At 39.0% G+C, this 21,001-nt stretch overlaps 1 protein-coding gene across 2 annotated transcripts in view; it reads right to left on the reverse strand.

Annotated features, from left to right (window-relative positions):
- The window catches only part of SCAP (SREBF chaperone), a 76,097-nt gene that overhangs the window by 51,961 nt on the left and 3,135 nt on the right, over nt 1-21,001 (reverse strand). For both annotated transcript variants that reach the window (XM_085317811.1, XM_085317810.1), the window contains exon 3: nt 4,582-4,794. In XM_085317811.1, the coding sequence (XP_085173937.1) occupies nt 4,582-4,703 (122 nt within the window). In that variant the 5' untranslated portion in view covers nt 4,704-4,794. The remainder of the gene's footprint in view (nt 1-4,581; nt 4,795-21,001) is intronic.

The raw sequence follows: 21,001 nt of genomic DNA on the forward strand, positions 1-21,001 counted from the left end.
ATTAAAAACTGTCTACATAGAACAATTAAAAGTTAAGGACAGGATGTAAATACATTCAGATAACCTATAACTGATGCTTTGGAGATATTCAGTAGCAAGAGAGTTACTGCAAAGCTGGCTGTGCTACCTGGTCCTTCAGTGCTGAGTATCTACACACAAAAACAGTCCTGTTATACTGAGGAGTCTGGTGGGAGGGGGGGCGGGAATGAACTGAGTTAACTTCTTTTGTAGTAAGGTTTTACAAGCTTTCCTTGAATCTAGGTGTGTATATATTCCGAGAATCTGGATGTCTCTTTCTCTCTCCATTTCAGGATTCAGAATCTACCCTCCCAGGAGCTATCATCTGCTTGCTTTAACCATAGGCTACATTTGTTAACCACACATGGGACTGAAGAATACAGAACGCTTCGCTTTTGCTCTACCATCTTTTCTTACTGCACTTTTGTTCAGGGCCAGGGACTAATGTTTTAACAAGACAGAGGATACAGCTCCTTCCTTGTTAATAATAGTCATTTAGAAACCACTGGGTCACATCACTTGCCTATCTTCTTTCCTTATTAGAATGACTTGTAGTTCCTACTGTTTCATTAGCCCTGTTTGATTCAGACACTGATCTGCATTACTATCCAACCAGAGCTGAAGGTCTCTTCTACCATTTGCCTTGGACAGAAACACTGCCTAAATCAAGTTCTGTCTTGAAACTGGGCCTTGTTTTTCTCCATCAGCCCCTTTCTCCAAATTTTAGCACACTTCCCTCTTTTCACAGGTGGATGAGATGAATCAGTAAGATTTGTCCTAAGAAACTGGAACACTTCTAAAGAGCAGAAAACAAATGAAATTCCAGCATTAAGTTGGCGTCAAAGATCATTATTCAGAGTCCTCACCATATGACTGAAGAAAAAAGGCAGACAGCACCTCGTGCCCATCGCCAAGTTTCCCCCTGCACCCAATGATTCCCATAACTATTACAGCGGCTCTTGCAGACAGTATCCAGTCCACACGGCACCATACTGAACATGCCCACAGCTGCCATTTCTGCATTCTAGGATAATAGTCAGGTTGGCAGAGTTTTAAAACAGCTCTATTTAGAGCTAGCTGAGCTGGGTCAGACCAATGGTCCATCTGGTCCAATAGCCTGTTTCGTACTGTGGCTGATAGCAGATGCCTCAAAAAGTAGGAGAACATGGCAAGTATGTAATGGATAAATGAACTCGAACAGACACAGTTCCAAGACTGAACTCCAGCCTAAAGCAAGTTAACACATTAGCCTAAAACTCATTCTACTGATTATCACAATACTTCAAAGTTTCCTGCCTCACCTCTTAGATTAACAGTCACTTCAATGACTGCAGGCAATCACATCTGTCTTCCTGTTATGCTATTTTATATATTCAATCATCCTGACTTAAAAAAAATAAAGCCTTTTTTCTGGCCTTGGCACCCCCCTCTCCCAAGCTATAAAGCTCTACTGTAAATGAGAAAAAGACTTACACACTTGAAAGATTCTAGTGCAATATAGTACGAAGTTAYCAGATATCTTGCTTCAAGTCTATACTGCCATAACCCCTATGCATTTATTACAAGATTAGCTTCCAACAGCCATAGCTATGCTAGCCACAGAGGTAATACAACCRCATGCTGCCACACACCACAGATATCAGACTACTCTACACAAAGCAGACATCTCAGACTTGTAAGGATAYTCATAACTGCAGAGAGTACCCCCTGAATTTGAGCTCTGGCAAGAAAATATCCAAATTCTGGCACGAGTCAAGGAACCTGAAATACAACATAGTTGACAATACAGCTTCATTGTACTGTACCTGCATACAGTGAGTTTTATTTTCTGTTTTAAAAGCAGAAACAATGTAAGGACTGCAACTGCAAAACTATGCAGACTCAAGAAAACAGAAGTTATTCTCAAATTAATTGATATCAAGGATGCGTGTTCCCAATAGCATCGCTCCTTAGAGTTTCAGCCTGAGAAAAAATAGAAGCAGATTTATCAGGAAGGAAGTGGGGTGGAAGGGAGGAACACTCCTAACACCTTAATAAAACACCAGAAACAACAGCTTACATTAGAGAAAGTAGAAAAGGACTGCGAACTAGCTTAAAAACATCTTTTCAAAATAATTTACATTCCAGTTTATAAGCTTCATAGACAGACTAAAGAGCATACAGACTTCAACCCCAAACCAGATTTCTAAGAAGTAATTTTTGGCCAGAAACCATTCTGAAGAATGTCTAGGATAATCTGGCATTTAGAGGCAAGTTCTATTTATTAGCCAATATGCACACCSTTCCTGTGATTATTTAATCTGGATAAAAAAACCCACGGATCAACTGCATTTACTCAGAGTGAGCCAAGCAGCCTCTGCAGCAATAGCAGCCAAACTTCATTACTGGACCACTTTTACGGTGTCACTGACACAAGACGGTCTTTTCCAAATGCAAGGCTGTGCCCACGCACACCAACCTCTCCCTTCTCCCACCAAAATGCAACAGCAGCAGCTGAACTCCAACAGCCACTGCCTGGTCTACCCAGCAGGGAGGYAGCAGGTTGAATGGAGTATCCCAAGGCAACCAGTCTGAAAACATCTCAGAGTATCCCATGTATATATCCTAGAAGGGTCCAGTTTTACCACACTGAAATGCTCAAGCGTAGAAGGGTTGCACTCCAGAATAGTTCTGCCCTAATTAGTACTGCTACTTCTCAAGCTAGAATTAGCACCTAGTTAACACCAGTTAATACAGAGCAGATGGGAACAGGAAGTGAAACATTCAAAAAATAACTTCTAAAGAGGGAGAACTTTAGCCATGTTGGTTATAGCACTTCAGCTTTTGCCAAGGTACTCCTGCTCGCAGAAGATGTCACAGTATTTTAAAAATCCTTTCCCTCCTAGAGCCATTATTTGTTTTGCTAATGAGGTACTGGAGCTCATCAGAAAAACAAACTATTCACTTTATGAAGGTAACTGTATGTTTGACCGTGTTTTAGACTCCCTTCAGCAGTTTAAAGCTACCCAATAATTGCAGAATCCTCAAATGCCAGCACTGAGTAATGCAGGCACCTCCACAAACACACAGTTACAAGTAGCTAATCTGCCAAGGAAAACCTACTCTGAAGCCTCAGGAACTTAGTGAGAGACCTTAATTCACATTTCTCCAAACATAAGATCAAAATACAGGATAGGTACCAATTCAGACCTAGTGGGCATAAGGTTCCCAACAAGGAGGGCACCAGCTCTCCATTCTAAATCAGATTCCCTCCTATTGTCAGGGAAACCCTCAATTTAGGAAGGGCAGTAAACATGAATTACTTTGATCCCTCCTGAACTGCAACATATGTATTGATAAACATTTTAAACCAAAGTAGTTGTCTTGCATTCCTGCAATTAACCCCAGCAACAGCACTTAATTCTGAGGAGGTACAAAGCTGAATATCTTAGTAAAACAAGTTTTTCTGGAAGCTCTGAAGAAGTAGTTAACAAGCAAGAGCACTGTGGCCTGGTGATTAAGGACTCATAGTGAAACTGCACTTTGGCTAGTGCAGGCTTGACATGTGAAAGTAGCATCCAGCAAGAGCCAAAGTCAAAGAGATACAGCTGCTACTTGTAACCACATCAGCCTAGATAAAGAGAACTTATACACATTTGCTTGGACCTTACAGAAACTTCCTATTTCTCTAGAACATAAGATCTGAAAACAAAACTATTAATAATTTTTAGATGGAATCATACACAGCTGTGCAAAATCAGGAGAACAATGCTTCTATTCCTGCTTACAGCCTTCAAGAGTCATATGCATGAGAAGCGATCTCACGGATTTCCAACATTGCATCTTTTACCACACATATGAAGAAAGAAGTGTCTTACAAACATAAAAATTTCTTTGAGCATCACTCAAGGTATCTATTCCAACATTATTAGAGCTCCTCTAAAAGCACAGGAGTATATCAGAGCATGTTTTATTTTGACCAAATAAGACATAGACTTAAAACCCTGAAGACAGAACCTGCAGGCACACAGGTATGCAAGTGTCTGCACACAAATCTGAACACAAAAGCTTTCACAATTCCACTAGTAATAATGTCTCACTGGAAATAATTAAGAGGACCAAGTAACATTTCTGACTGTAACAATAATACGCATACAAGTTGGAGATGAATGCAGAGTCCATAAGGAGAATCAGTAGAGAATGCACACCAAGGCAAGGGCTCAAAAAGAGGAGTATAAGCTTCAGGGAGAACAGAATATGCAAGAATGGAGAGAAAGATTAACTTTCCTCCTCCCCATATTTAATTTATGGTTTTGGAGTTCACCATTAGGTGGCTGGGGATTACTTATTTTACTTATTGTTTTACTTATTTCACTTATTTATTTTTTACTGAATAAACTGTATCAAGATACTTCATCCCTGTCCTTCCTTTTGTCCCACACAAAAGGATGACAACCACCTACCCTGTCAAAAAATGGTATCTTCTGGGATAGCACACTCAGTGAAACCTGAGTACATTTGTGTTGCTAAGACAGCTTAGAAGCCAATAACAACCTGGGAAAACGAGTACTTAGCAGGACTTACCAGCAGGCCAAGATACAGAGACCAGTGAAGAGGATGATTGGAATGGGGTAGGAAGCACACAGCAGTCCGTGGTTATAGAACGCCCGCGATATCCTCTCGCGCAGTTTTTCAGTCAGGGTCATCCTCAACAGTCACCTAGCTGCCATCCCGGAACGCATCAGGGGATTAGGCGATTCCAGCATGCGCAATGCTTCAGCAAGGCACTGTATCCAGCTAGAAGTGGGGGGAAAAAAAAAGTTAATAAGGAAAAAAAAAAAAGGAAAATAAGCACTGCCAACTTGTTTTACTAAGACATTCAGCTTTGCACCTCCTCAGAAAGACCAAAAAGACACCACGTACATAGCACTTGTCCTAAACCAACAGGCAATGTGATCACTTTTTTTTTTAAGCACATGCATGCACCTAGGAGCGGGAAAGGACAAAACATAACCAAACATAATGAACACCAGCTGAACAGACATCAGGCACTGCTGCCATGAGCTGCTGGTCAGAGAAAACACACAAGAATGGAGCTAAGAACCAAATTGTCTGAAAGGAAGGAAGCAAAGGAGCTTAGCACTAAAAGAATTAAGCTGTACTCTGAGGAGATGCCAAAATGCCAATTAGTGAAGAGGGCTTGAGCTTAGCTGTCAGCAATGCAGTCTTAAGGGAAGTGCTCTTGGACACTGACGGAAGCACATTCACTTTGAGGGCTTTAACTATTAGCAACACAGCAGTAACAACGGAAAGAGATTAGAATAGGCTTTACAGCTCAATCTAAAGAAAGTTATTTTTGCCTGGGGAATGAGGGAGGGAATATAAGTAGCCATAGTTCAGAAAACTAAGCCAGAGTACACTACACAGTAAAAATAAGCTAACACAGATGCTCGTTGTCCAAATGTATTTTGACTTGACTGTAAGATTAGGCAGGTTATCAAGTGCAAACTGAAAAGCGGATGTTGGAATTGGTCTGCTTAAACTTGCCATTTGGTTTTACAAAACATAACAAATATAAAAAGTCCATACAAATGGTTACATTAATGAATGAAAATGCAGTGAAAACCAGATTGCTGGGAAAGATGGGCAGAAGAAACCTTTTTCTAAAAGAAAAAAAACAACACACTCAGGCCAAACACAAGTGGTTTACAACAGTGTGCTAAGAAGCAAAAGACTTGAATGCAAGACGATTTTTCACAGCTACTATTATCCAAGATTTTTACCTGAGGGGAAATAAAGAGATTTCTCCTGACTAGTTTAGAATAGGAGTAGGACAAATAAGAGACCCAAAGCATACAAAAAAGCTACTTTATCTGCAGGAAGCTGCCATTAATGACTGCTCCAGAAAATTAAATACAAGACCTACACATAGGTTAAAACCAGCTACTCATTTAATGTTTTGAACCCCTCACCCTCTTGCACAGGAGGGATACTAGAAGAGAAAGTTGGACAGGTTCCCAGGCAAGAAATACATTAATGGTTATTAATACGTATCTAGCTTAAGATCTCTGTAGCCTCAAATATTTAGAGGAGGAGGGAAGTATCACTTTTATTCTTTTTTTGAACATCCACTTTCAGCTTGAGAGAGAGAGAATACTGGGGGAGACAAACCCTTAGTACAGCCACTATGCTTTTAACTTCAGGTTAAACTCTATTCAATGGCCAAAGAACTATTTACGATGATCTATTTTTTTCATACTGGCCAGACTAAGCAAGCAGAATGCAAAAGAGAAAATATGCTTCCCATCAGCCAAATTGACATTAGCAATAAAGTTTATGAAGATTAAAAATACAAGAAACATAATTATGAGAAAAGTTTCAAGGAGTAAACAGTCACAGAAATTTTGGGGGGAAAGCAAAAAAAATCAAAAATTCAAGGGCATATACGTAACACATGCAACATAAATCACACAGCACCGTGAAGATACATTCTCAGCAGTAAGAGACAGCATTGCTACAGCAACATTCAAAACAAACAAAGTCTGGATGGGCACAGTGCTGGAGCTGGGCCACCACTGCTCCTCCGGCGGCCGCCTTCTACAGGCGGCTGGCCTCCGGCCCTCCAGTCGGATCTCCAGAGCCAGTTTCCTCACGCTGCACGCRAAGAATGCCCTGCTGCTTCATTCCCACAGTTCAGACAAGGTGTTTGATTTCCCCACCTCTATGTTAAGATGTAAACAAACTACGACTACTTCTGATGAATATGGGTCTCCAGGGCAACAGTTCCCTCCTGTAATTAATTGCTGAACTACCTTATCCATAAAAATATGGGTGCTGCAGTCAAGAAAGACATGACAGAACAAAATCCGATGTTGCTTTAGGGCTGGGTGTCAGGATTGGACTGTCCTTTCCAATCCTTACTCTGTGACTAACTTGGGAATAACACATATATTCTACTTCTGTGACAAAGAAGTCATGACTATGTTTTTGACCAGTCTCATCTAACAGTGATTTTGGTTATTGACTGGGAACATTTTCTACTAATTGCAAAGAGGGAAACTTAGTACGTACTTGCTTCACATGATGTGAAACATCAGCATTCGTTAAGAAAAAAAAAAAGTTAGCTTCGGAACACTTACACTTGCTTAGTTTTGAGCAGGTCACATGTTTAAACCTGAACTCTTCATTAGCTTTATTGTGCTACAGTGCACATGAAAGTTAGAAGTAGGAGCAGGTCATTTGCAAAGTTACATTTCCAAACAAAGGTTACAGAGCTCAAAACAAAACCTCTGATTTTAGGACAACTGTTAAAGTAGAACCCATTCAGAGTATTCCTTTGTGCCAATAAGGATTTTACTGTCCTGGATTACCAGTCTTGAAAGAAGTTTGGCTGGAAGTAAGCAGGCAATAGGATGTTTCTTTATAACTCTGCAACAGTGTGTTCTTTCTCTGGAGCATATACATTAAAGAAGCTATTACAACAGAGATGTGTACTGAAATCATAGCAAGATAAGACACCCAGTCCACTTCAGCTATAAAAGGCAGATATACAGTGAAGTTCATGAATATAGCACAGGAAATAAAAGCAAACAGCAGGCTTGAAAGAGCAAAGTTCGGCTTTAAGGTTTCTTAACCTCCAAATTAAAGTACACATTAAGCAGTTATTTAGACTTTCCTGCCGCTCCTTCCATTTAGGGACGTCTAAGACATCACTATTACTAGGATTACACAAATTCAACTACACATCAGTATGATTTCACTTAAGATGCCTCCCCCCCCTTACACATCTCCAATTCTGATGCTGAATTAGCTGGTAATTCTTCCCATGGTAAATGTAATCTGGGGGCTAGTTGGGACAGAGTTTTTTGGGGGTGGGAGAGGAGGCCCAGGAGCATGCGGCAAGCGTGCACACCTGGGAAGACCACCCTGCACTGTGGTTACCCACGCACGCCTTGGCGAATGGATTCTTCAGAGCAGTATTGACAAAGATCTCCGAAGAGCCAGTACAACGCTAAGGCTACTTATTTGTCACAAACCGAAAATTCAACGTTGCAGCAGTTTTGCAGACGGAAAAGGGACTTCTGATTATAGCCAATCCACAACACCTGGATAGCTACAGAAGAGTGAATTAATCCACATTGTAAACAAAATCTTTTTCCCCATTTTCATGTTACAAAGAGCAGAAAAAGCAGTTGCCAAAACAATCAGATTGCCATCATCTAATCAGTAGTTTGCTGCAAAATAATGCAGATTACATTATATAACAGAATGGAATACATTTACTTCACAATCAGTGTGTAGCAGATGTGTATACGTAAGCAGCACCATAGCTCAGCTGGTGAGACACACTGAATGTAATCATGAAAATCTTGCTAGTTTGTGACTGCTTCTTTTAGTAGCAGGGGACCACAACACAGCTACGTTGTCACAGAGCAGCCCAGCATAAGTCACTAGGTCCGATGAAGAGAAAAAAAACATTTAGCAAATTTTAAAGTTTTGCAAATTTTACACCAGCCCATGACACTCACCTAGCAGCACTGGAGACTGGAAATGCTCAGTGCCTGAACCAGGTGGACACAGAGATGCCAGAGCCAGCTTCCCCCACTGCCTAGTGGTATTCCTCATCCCCATGTCCACCAGAAGTATTCTAACTTCTCCAGGGAGTTTTCAGATAGCCTTGCTCTTAGATCATAGAATTGGTTGGGTTGGTAAGGTTGGAAGGGACCTCTGGAGATCATCTAGTCCAACCACTACGCCGAGGTGTAGCCCATGCGGGGATTGAACCTTGGCATTAGTCGGTTAGTGTGGTGCTGCTGAGCTAATCCTGCTCCCATGTAGTTTAAAAAACTACAAAGTTTCCCTCTGAAGCCCATTCCCTAAGCCACAGACAGGAACAGAAATATAGCTAAAGAAAGTGAAACTTTTCAGACACTATGTCATCACACTTTTTTTGGCGTACAAGCGCACCTCTGCCACACATACAGACACACACTTGCGAAGGAGTTTCCCAAGGGTACAAAAAAAGTTCTCGTACATAATAATACAAGCCTAGAAGGAGGGCTTCTATCATCTCATCAAGAACAAGAGCGAACATTTACTTTCTGCTCATTCACAATGCAACACAGGCAAGGAGAACATTGAGTGCCCACACTCTTATAACCCCAAGGCCCTCCTTTTCCAGCTGATCATTATCCTGATTAGAAAGCGTGTTACATTATAACACTTGAATTATAAGTAATTCAAGTGTTATAAGTATGAATTATAAGTAATTCAAGTATTACTTCATAATGCTTGAATTTTGAAGCAGATGTATCTATAATAGCATGTGCTGAATTGTTTCCTCAGCTGCAACTCCAGTACAGAGCAGAAATGACAATAGCTAAACCGCCTGTTCATAGACCCATAAAAAAAAGTTAAAGTTTATTCCATTTTAGAAATGCAAGCAGGTCTGGAGGTGTTCTTTAGAGGTTAGTCCCCCTGCATCTCGTAGAAAGACAGCAGATAGCACGAGTTGCACCAGCACTCCACAGGCTCAGTGGTGCTCAGTAAGCACACATCTAATTAGCTTTAATATGACACTTTGTTAGGCCTTTACATGGTCTTATGGGTGTCACTAAGGCTTAAGTTTAAAAATACAGCATAAGGCCTCCACATACAGACAGTAGCTTTCTCCTCCCTACCTCTGCTGGCACGAGACTTGAAATACTCATCTACTAAAGAAATATTGTTCTGCATGTGTGTGTGAGTATCTGGCCAAAAAGAGTCCAAATCATGCTAATATAAAACTGTGGTTCAAACACAAGAAGAAAGAATTTGCTACTCCATAATATTCTGCATGCTTGGCATGGTTACACTTTCTTGAAATGCTCCTACTATTTCTGTAGTTCACTGGCTCTACTGAAAATACTTACCAAAAAAAACCCAAGACTGACCAGGAAAGTAAGAGATGCAAGGTTTCTTCTTACAGAAGGAATAAACTAATAATAGTAGATACTGAATGATAATACTTCTCCAGAGGCAAAAGCCTCTGTCTCCCTTAAAAGTAGTTTTATATCCCAAATTCTTTACAGTTCCAATTGAAACTTTTTTTATAGCCTTCATAAAAGGCCTCCCTTTAGCAATGAAATGTAGGGGAATGCAAAAATCTTGTATGTAGATAACAGCAGCTCAAACTATGCTAGCCTACGGTAAACTTAGGGACAACGCTATTCAAGTTCAGGAAAGTTTTTTCTTTATTATAAACAATAACGCGGTTATTTTTAAAAGCACATTCTCCAGCCAGGTTTTCTATAAAGCTTTCTTGAATTAGTCTTATTAAATAGCCGTAAGAACAAAACACACTACTGCTAGTGGGGTGAGGGGAGGCGGGAAATCACTATTCTGTAGTATCTTTTCTCTCACTTCAATATGTAAAGTAATTTGCTCAATCTTGTTGCCTAAAGCAGTCCTATACCTAAACATGAATTTTAACTGAGCAATTTCCATGTAAAATACTGTGGGGAGGGGGAAAAAAGGAAAAGTAAGGGCTTACTAAAAAGATTAAGATTTACAAAGGTCACTCAGTTCTCTACTGCTGCTGAGAAAGCAAATGAAGGTGACTGCTGTACTCTCAACACTCAAGGGCAAGGAAGGCATACAGACTATTAGCAATAATTTTTCACCCCATGTATTTATCAACTCAGTATGGGCTTCCCAAGCAGCTTCCACCCCCAGATATCAGCAAGAATCAGACCATTATACAAAAACAAGATACAAGTAAAGATAGCAGGACAGACACTGCTCAAGATAAAATTAGCCAGACCACTTCAAAATTGCACTGCCAAATTAAATTGGAGTCCAAATCAAAACCTTATTTTACTACCTTGATCCACAGAATAGAGGTTCTATAGAGGACAAGACCTCCTTCCTATTCTTATGCTACTTCCTTCACATGCTAGAATTTATGTGGCATTTCCACATCCCAAAGGGACACGTTCATACCTGCTTGTTGCTTATAGCTACAGGCATTCCATATCCTGGGCTATATATACCCTAGGAACACAGAGCAGAAAAACAGGAGCATTCACTGTTATCAAGCCTACTAACAGATTTTCAGTCTCCTTGATCTCTCTTCAGTCCTCACTATGGAAATGGTTTTACCATAACAATGTCAGAAATTGGCACCGTAAGTGTCCCCCTGAAAACAAGCAACATCAAAAGAATTCCCTGTCTCCTGCTGCCAAGAGAGATACAGGAAATGGCCAAACTCTAGATCATTCACACATCAGAGACGTGAAAGCAGATTTTCTTGCCTTTTGTTGGTCTGTAGAGGTGGCTCACATCCTTGATATGCTAGATGCTGACACCATCCTGACCCCTTCAATAAAACATCCTTGAGAATCAGTGATCTCAGCTGTGGCAGGAGCTCTCATATCCCAGCCTGAACAACATTCCAGTAGCAGCAACAGGGAGAAGGGGAAAGAAGGGAGGAATAGATCATGGGAACCCAAATCTCCCTTTCTTCAGCAAGTCTGGCTGAACCAAGCTTAAATTCTCCTCCAATGAGGGCCTGAGTGGGAAGTAGAAGCATTCTTCTGAATACTTCAGAGATGGGGAGAAAAAAAAAAAAAAAAAAAAAAAAAAAAGGGCTCAAGACTAATTTCCCTTCACAGGCCTGCTACACAGTCAGCTCTAACACCAAGTTGCTATTCTCCAATTACATTCCCATGGAAAGAATAGTCTTTTGTACTGCGAGAGGACACAAAGGTCAAAGGCAAGCGAATACTTCCTATGGGAAAATCCTGACCAATACACTAACCTTGTGGAGGCCAGTGTGTCAAATAGGTTAATCCTGAGTAAGCTCTCTGAGAAACAAGGCTCCAGAGCACCCTGTATGTTCTGACTCACGTGTTCTTTACAGAAGGCTACATTTCATACCCAAATTTAAAAGTCATCAGTTAATCAAATTTCAAATTACATCCCCTCCATTCCAGACATATGACAAATAGAGAAAAAATTTAATTGAGTGCTTAAACCAGACTTCAACACACAAAACGTGCATCTAACCCAAGACGATTAGGTACATCCCCAGTTCAAATCCCACCTTCCTCCAGTAGGACTTGTAGTCAGAAACAAGCTGGTTTCAACAGCAGTAAAACCTTCAAGTTCCCAGAAGTACCATATCGTATTTCATAGCGAATAAAGATTCACAGCAAGCTGAACTAGTGCGCTTACCATTTTTGATCACCTGGTAGATCTCCTTGTGCTATAAGGAGTAAATGTTTCCAGTACACCTTCGCCATCTTGTTTTCCTTCTCTGAAAATGCCTCACAGCTCTTCCTGCCAGTCTAATGTTTGGAACTCATGCTCTAAACTCGCTTGTCAAGCCATTTTCCTCCACCAAATAAAACACAAATAAGAGTCAGGAACATAAGACAGTATACAAAGATCAAGGAGTTGCACATATCTTGATAAAACATCCTGTATGCATTCAGGGCTACCTACTCATTCCATTCTCATCCTTTTGCCCGTTCCCTCTCCCTACAGTCTTCATTTATGTCTTGACAGTTTAAAAATCCAGAAGTTATCTGAAAAAAAGACCCCATTCTGCAAGTGATTTTTCACTCATTTTACAAATTATTCATCATGTCTCAAAATGCTTGAGTAGTAACAAACGGAACATCCAGGAGAAAGTGTGCCATAAAGGCTCAAAAAAAGCACTTAGACAAATCATCTTAACATCTGGTAGATAACCTAATCTGCTATCAAAAAGGATCAGCATTCAAAACAAGCTCCCAAACACATTTTCAGTACATGCTTTAGATCTTYATGTTACAAGAGAAGAGTCTCAACTAAGTCCTGCTTAAGAAGAGTAATTCATCAAGTCTAGTTTATGAAATGTCCCTTTCCTTCAAAAAGGAAAAAAAATTAAAAAAAACAAAGAATATTGCAAACAGCACTAATCAAGAGCTTGTTGGTATGCATGAAATGGTAGAGCCATGAAGTTTGGGTTAGTTACAAAAATACGAAGTCTCAAAATTTAGAAAAAACCCACAACTCCATTCCAAGTTTACTTCTCATTTTGCATTGAGCTAAAGGAAATTTAATAAGATTAATTATTTATTAAATTTAATTATTAAATTCAATAAGATTAGATTACCAAACACAAGAACACATTTTCCAATCTTTTCTTCCTCACCACTAAGTTCTTGCCTAAACCAGTTCTTGTTAGCAATGCCACAGTCTCTACTATTAATTCACTATATAGAAAGAAACATCATCATGTAAAATAACATCACTCTTAGATTATGGTTCTAGTTTGCTTTAGCATCATTTACTACAATTTCAGATATATTACTACTATCCTTTTCATTGAATACAACAGATGGAGATGTATGATAGGAAAAAAATGCAAAATTAATTTGGAAAAGGTCAAATTTAGAGAAGAAAGTATGCAGGATACATATTACTGAAATAGAGAGTGTCACAGAATATAAAAGGCACAGAGAGAACCAAAAAGGCACAGAGAGAACCAAAAATTCAATTTTGGGAAGACAAGGTTGCACAGCAGATTTCAGACAGAGGGTTTACTTTTTCAGACTCATTTCTCCCTCACCTGTTAAAGGAAAGTGAATTACACTGACTCCATTTTGAAAAGGACTATGAAACAAAGACAGCACAATACAAAAACTGGTTACTGTAAATATTAAGGAACTATACAATGAGCTATCACATAGCTTTTACTTCCTTCAGTTTCACCAGAATATGTCTTTGTAATGAGCATGTCAAGTAGTTCTCAGTCAGATAAAGTCTGCTAGCCCTCCAGAAATCAGTTGTTTTGTCTGTCAGTGAACTATTCAGAGGATTTCCAGGTATTTTTCCACATTTCCAATGTATCAGCTACTTATAAATTTTAGAATTACAACTATATTATATTTTTGCAGTCTTTGCCTCACTGGACAACTGAAGTTACATCCTTCCAGAAGCCAAGTCCAAAATAAAAAGTCACTATTTTTCATAACTGGGAAGGAAAAAAAAAAAAAGAAAATCATATGTGCGTGGGAGAACTACCTATTAAAGAGACTGTGTGTTTAAAAGAAACCTTAATGGGAACTGGAAGAGCAAAATGTTTGCATATGACAGAGACCATTTAAAGTTATTACACTGTAAGCTCAGGGAAACACCCAGCATTTACCAAAAGGCTGTCAAAGAGCTGAACTTGTGTCCAATGAAGAAAACGAGGAGAATTAAATTCTTGCACACTGTAAGAACATTATAAAGCAGGTCAAAAAGAAGTCTGAGGAACAACTGGAAAACACCATAAGAACTAATACTAAATCCTAATTCAGATTCCAGGAGCAGGATGTCTGCCAGAGGGTCTGTAGGGCCAACAGATGAGCAGGATATATATATATTTAAAAAAATAAAATAAAATTTGTATTCATCTTTACTAAGTAGAGAGGAGAAGTTAGGGATGAAGTAAACTTCCATGCTGAAATCCTCTGTTATGCGGACATAAGGATCCATCACAGATTGACCTGTTAATAGAAGAGGCTACAGAAGAAAATGTTACAGTAACTGGAGTCCATGACCAGAGGGCGTTACTCCACGCACAGAAACTCAAACATGAAATAGCTAAACTATAACAACTAACTTCTAGTCCCAACACAACTGCTGAAAAGTGGGAGGTATTCTGCCAATTTTTACTAGGGAGTATCTGGGAAACTACAGATCATTAACATAGATATTTTAAAGAAAGCAGCAGAAACTACTCTAACAAACTGAATTTCTGGATATATGGATAGCTATGGCACATTGAGGAAGCAGCAACTTCATGAATCTGTCAGGCTTTTCTGAAGGAGAAGCATATAGATGAGAGATACAGTTTAGAAAGTGGATCAATATTTTCAAAAATGTTTGCAACAAACCCCCTTATCAGGGATGTTTAAAGAAGCTAAGCTGTCATGCAGTAAGGCGGGGGGGGAAGGGCCTTCATATAGATAAAAGTTAGTTACACAAGAGTTTAAAAATAAAATATCAGAAAGAATGTCTGGTTCTTTTAATAGAGAGCAAAGTGATCAATAGAGTCCCACAGGGAACTGTACTGTTTCACATATTCATAAATTACCTGGAAAAAGAAGAAGAAAAAAAAGGTATAATACTAACATAATAGCCAAATGAAAGTGTTATTTATTCAAGGTAGCAAAGATCAGGCTGACTGAAGAGTTGGCAGAAATATTCTCCAGTCACTGGGTATGGAGTTAAAATAAAATTCAATGCCAATGAATGTGAAATGATGCACACAGGAAAAATAATTTTCAATACACAGGAATGCATTCTAAACTAGCTATTGCCATTCATGAACATGATCTGGGCTTCTAATCATTAATTCTCTGAAAACATTAGCTCAGTGCAGTCAAAAAAGCATATCATATTAGAAAGTATTAAGCACTGACTAGAGAATAAACCAGAAATCATTACATTAATATCTATGCTATGCACACATTAAGAGCTATACACAGTTCTGGTCATTTTTCCTCTTCCCCCTCTCCTCAAAAAGCACATACAGTAGAATGAGGATGGGTACAGAGAAGTTCAGCAAGGATGATCAAAGATATGGAGCAGCTTCCATGAAAGAAACAAAAGAAATACGTTAAAAAAAAAAAAAAAAAAAAGTTTAAGTCTGGGAAGGTTTTTATCAACACATAACAGATTTCTAAAATCAGAGATTATCTGAGGAAACCAAACAGGGAAGGACTGCTGCTTCCAGTGCAAGAACAATGCAAAAATCAAAGGCAACCACAAAGTATCATGATGAATTAAAATTGTTTAGGAGCAGCTTCCATGAAAGAAAAAAAAAAAAAAAACGTAAAAAAAAAAAAAAAAAAAAGTTTAAGTCTGGGAAGGTTTTTATCAACACATAACAGATTTCTAAAATCAGAGATTATCTGAGGAAACCAAACAGGGAAGGACTGCTGCTTCCAGTGCAAGAACAATGCAAAAATCAAAGGCAACCACAAAGAGGCAGTTCAAAATAAACACACAGCTAAGCTGTGGAAGTCCTTGTCCCAGGACACTGTTGGTGTCACACAGGTTAAAAAAGCAACTGGACAAATTTAAGAGGAGCAAGCAATGAAGAACTAAACGCAAAGCCAGTGCATTTCCCCAGCCTGAAAAGCCCCTGAGCCACAAGGCACTTTCCCAGACACTGTACTAGCTGCCAGTATCTCCACGCATTTGTCGTTGTCTTACACTCTTCCCCTATATCCGAATACTGCTCACGATCAGAAACAAGATACCAACCCAAAGAGACCTTTAGTCTGACCCAGTGGCTGCTCTTATGCAAYGCATATCACATGGCCACTTTTGGAATAATCAGCTTCTTTTTGTTTATCAATGCAGCCGCTTTACAGCGAGCAGCTAGGGAATTACTTTCTCTTAAAAATATCAAAAGAATGATGCAACATCCACATGCAATTACCTATCAGTGTTTTACACATTAAATGTGTAAACATTAACATTAAATGTGGCTACACTGAGAATTCACTGGAGAAWAGGAACCCGGGCCATCTCTCCCTCTGACTGCGGATGTACAGGCCTGTTTCAGTATGTTCTTCCTACTCAGTGGCCARGTGCAAAGCAAACAGAGGCATTCAATCAACTTTCACTGGAGGCAAGGGAGAGAAAGTTCCTGACCCCAACTAAAGAAGAGTTATTTGAGGGCTGCAAACAACAACCAACAAAGAGAATCCCTGATCTCGTCTAGGATATACCTCATTTACAGAGATGCACTGATCAGGCACTTTAAACCCATATTTAAAACTTCTAAAGGTTGGAGAAAAATCATTTCCATAGAAATATTTTAATTAACACTTCAAGTCAATATGAGCRTTGTTTAGCTTCTTGTAGACCTTAACCAAGCTCTGTAGAATAAAGCAGTTGTGCATACATTTGTATTTCTTTTTGAATACATCATCATCTGCTCAGCTCTTTCCATAACAAGCGATCACTCCAGTCCACATATCACTGTAGCTTTATATAACACTCCCAGAGAGGGTAAACAAGCAGCTCACCCAGCACACGCAGCACGGACCTGCAGTAAGTTTGTCTTTGTACTATAATGCTGTTTTCTAACACGCCTCTACAAGATGAAGTTTAACATCTTAGCTGGCAAAGCCTAGGCCTTCCATTCATTATATTTCTTTCATTATTTGAAAGATCTAGAACACTTCTGGATTCCATTGCATAAATTGGTAATTTTGTCAAGATTCACCCTCAATGTCATTTATCAAAAGTTTCAAAATAGTAAATACATCGTGGACTAGCAGGGGAGGGGGGTAACTCCCAAATACAGCCCTCACCCCACTGATGCATGCTAACTGCAAAAATCAAGATATACATTTTAGTATAACAGTAACAGATTTCTATTAAATACTTGAGGCCATAAGATAGTTTTGCATGAAAGGATAGAATCTTTTTTTTCTGGGTCAAGTGCCTCATGACTCATTCTGTTTGCAATAAAATGAACTAACTGAAAGGAAGCGTGCTGTTCACCTATTCAGTATATACTGCCTGATTCATGACTGGTTAAGTGATAAGAGTCTCGCAGTGCAGCTAGAGCAAGACAGGCCACCCAAGCAGTTACAACAGACAAATAGGGCTAAAGAGACTTGGAGGGGGCCTAATTCATGAACCTTACTCAAAGCCTATCAGTTAGGCCCAGATTATCCCCAGCAGATGTTCATCCAACTTGTTCTTAAACAGCTGGTTGGAGACTCTTCAACCAACCCAAGCAACCATTTCCAATAATCAGCTTTAGATAGCTTTTCACAACTTCTTATCTGTGTCCCTTCCTCCTATGCAAACCACTAACTTCTGTGCTGTTTGCAGTGGGTGTGGAAAACAGCGTACTTCCTTCCTCTCTGCAGCAATGCGTGCAAGAATAAATTCCTTAAGTCTCCCCCCMGTCTTCTCTGCTCCAAACCTCAGTGCATGTAGTTTTCCTCCACCGTGCTTTCCAAAGTCTGACTGCTCCCCTTTGGGGTCTCTCCAAGTGGTTCACATCATTTTTCAAGTATCATACCAAACAGGTCACAAGGTGCCCAAAGGAAGCTTTACTGGCACTGGGTGGAACGGAAGGATTACATCATAACCTGCAGTTTATTTTCCGGTTTTTAAATCAAAAAATAATAATAATAAAAAAAATGCCTCCCCTACTCCTTTACCCATAGATGATTGTTCACCAGTTCAGTATGGGCCTTTTATACTGGCTTATTACCTAATCAATTAYTCTGATCCCTGCAGCTGATTATTTTTGCTTAAATACAAAAACCTTGTGTTTGTTCTTTTTGGACTGCATCGTATTTTTCAGGCAAGACTGAAATCAAAGACATTTCTCAGTTTTTAATCCTGTCCCATTGCATATTTATAGTCCTTCCCAGCTTCAAGCCATGTACAACTTTAATACATACAGTGTATTCTCTCACTGAAACCATAAAGGAAAACATGTAGCACCCACAGGAATCCCTCAGTACCACCATCCGCTTCAAAGATTACGTTTCTATTGGTACTTTTCATATGTATATTTAACCAGTTTGTATCCATTATACAGTGGGAATATCTTAAGCTTTCCTTTTTTAAAAAAGAAAAATATCCACCTACTTGAGAATCTTATTAAGGAAAAAAAAAAGAAAGAAAAAGAAAATCAAAATCATTACTGAATGCTAGATACACCACAGCTTTTGCTTCTGTATCCAGAAGCAGGCCTGCCATCAGGGAAAGAAGTAAACTCGCATTGTCAAGAGAATACACGTTGCTAACCAGTTGGCTGTTACTTGCTCTTCGTAATGTTTTAGGTGCTATCAAATCACTTGGTTATTTGTTCCAGAATTTTAGATGAGTATCTGTTCTCCACTCTCCTCTTCTACCTATATAAACTGTGTGCTCTTTTCTAGTGTTTCAAATCATCACCTATTTGCCATTTCTCAAAAGATGCTTGCTAAAGAATTCAAGTTTTTCTTAGTCAGTACTTTATGTACATAGATAAAAATCTCTAACTTGGATGACTGTTTGCTAACCTGTTCTTTTTTTATTCTGATTTGTCCCTAGCATTAGTTGCTAGCCAGCTGGTTGCTTTGGTCTTCGAAGAGTCAACCACAGAAAATAGCACACACTTCAGCCTAGRCATCACTGAACAGCAAGTTTTCTTCTCTGTTCTTCTCTCCGTATCTTCTTACTATTAACACATTTATAGAATAATTTTTTGTATCTCTTAAGAAGCATTAAGATATTAATCAAAACCAACCAGCAAGGGTTATTATGTGATTTTGCTCTTTAAGTGAAAGATGAAAACACCTCTAGTTTTGAACAACCCACATATCGCAGAAGTGACGAAAGCAGCATTCATGTCTAGCACTAGAAAGGCAAGAATGGGATTTCTATTTAGCTCCAGCCTTGCTTTTGAAAAATGTTCATGTAAGTGAGAAATACCTACAGCAGTCATTTACTATCAAACACACCCATCAATTTCACTCATTTTTTCCTCTACACCTCTCCAGTTGCAAATATTCATTTATCTTGTGAAATGAATATCTGAAACCAGCACAAATTCTACCCTGCTTCTGTACCTATAGTTGGGATTCCTTTCAATGCAAAGATAATTTTCCTGATTCAACAGGACACAAGTCAGAATTAATATTTATTGATCATATTAAAAAGAGGAAAAAAATCAGAACTTAATTCAAGCTCATAAATTCAAAATGTATGTTTTTCAGTTCTATTTCTCAAAAAGTCTTGTCTGCATTTCTGAATACCACCTCCTACTGCAACAACTTTGTTAAGAAATTCCTCCAAAATAAATGCTTAACATCCTTACTTCAGCCATTTTTTTTTTGAAGATATGGAAAGTTAAAGTGTACATTTAAAAAAAGAAAAAGCAGCATACATAACAGGCAAATAAACTACATTTCCTTCCGTAAAATGTATTTAGTAGCCCACTGCGTTATTGTTTATGTTTGGGCCACTAGTTCAGTTTTGGGTGCTACACATACAGTGAGTTTCTGAAACCATTCCCAGGTAAATCACATCTATATGAATACATCTAGCAGACTCCTAGATTTTCCACATACTGCACCACTCCATCACCCAAAAGTACAGTCTCTTCCCACATAGATGCAGAGGGTGCCTCCGATATTTTCTGCAGCTACAAGCTTGGGCAGAAGATTAATGTTTTTTAAACAGGACCACCACAGTCATTTTTCTAGACGAGCAAGATATTTGTTACAAGCAGAAAATTCACATATCTTCACCAGATCTACTGGTGAAGTTAGTTAAGCGCTACTTCTGCTTCAGAGACAGAAGTTCAAGGATGCACAAGAACTTAAAAAAAAAAAAAAGTGTGATGGGTTATAAAGTGATTAATTCAAAAACAATACTTCTCTGGCAAAGGATAAAAACATGTGAAACAGGCGGTACTAGGACATGACGACGGCTTACATTGGTAATTTCATGAATCTAGACATTCAGAAACTGGTTCTGGCTGTGATTTCAATAGAGACAGGGCAGAACAGCATTTTGGGGTACCCTCCTTCTGAAGCAGTCTTCTGCTGAAGTTTGCATTGTCAGTATACAGGTTTCAAGCACCTTTTGCATCRCCAACCTTTTCACCATTGCTCCTGCAGTCCTTTACATTTAATTCAGCAACTAGCTTTGATTAGCTTTTAGTTTACCAAGACTATAGCTCCAACTGCGTGGTTTTCCTCCTAGAAGAAAGTTTCCAAAAGACTTAAAAGTATTTTGAATAAGCCAGCCTAGATTAGCATCAGACACATTAAAAACACACCCCTACCCCAAAAATACAGCTATCCCTGTTAGAAGTTTCCTGACCAGCTGTAATCAGAACTGGATCAGATTAGTTAAGGCTCTATCTTTTCCTCAAGAATAAATCATTCTGTGGAAATATTTTATATATATATATATATATATATATATATATATATATATAAAGTAGTTTGCCTGTTTCAGAATA

Source organism: Rhea americana, unplaced genomic scaffold (assembly GCF_003343005.1).
Source record: "Rhea americana isolate MKP2758 unplaced genomic scaffold, rheAme1 scaffold_508, whole genome shotgun sequence".
In the NCBI taxonomy this organism is placed as follows: Eukaryota; Metazoa; Chordata; class Aves; order Rheiformes; family Rheidae; genus Rhea; species Rhea americana.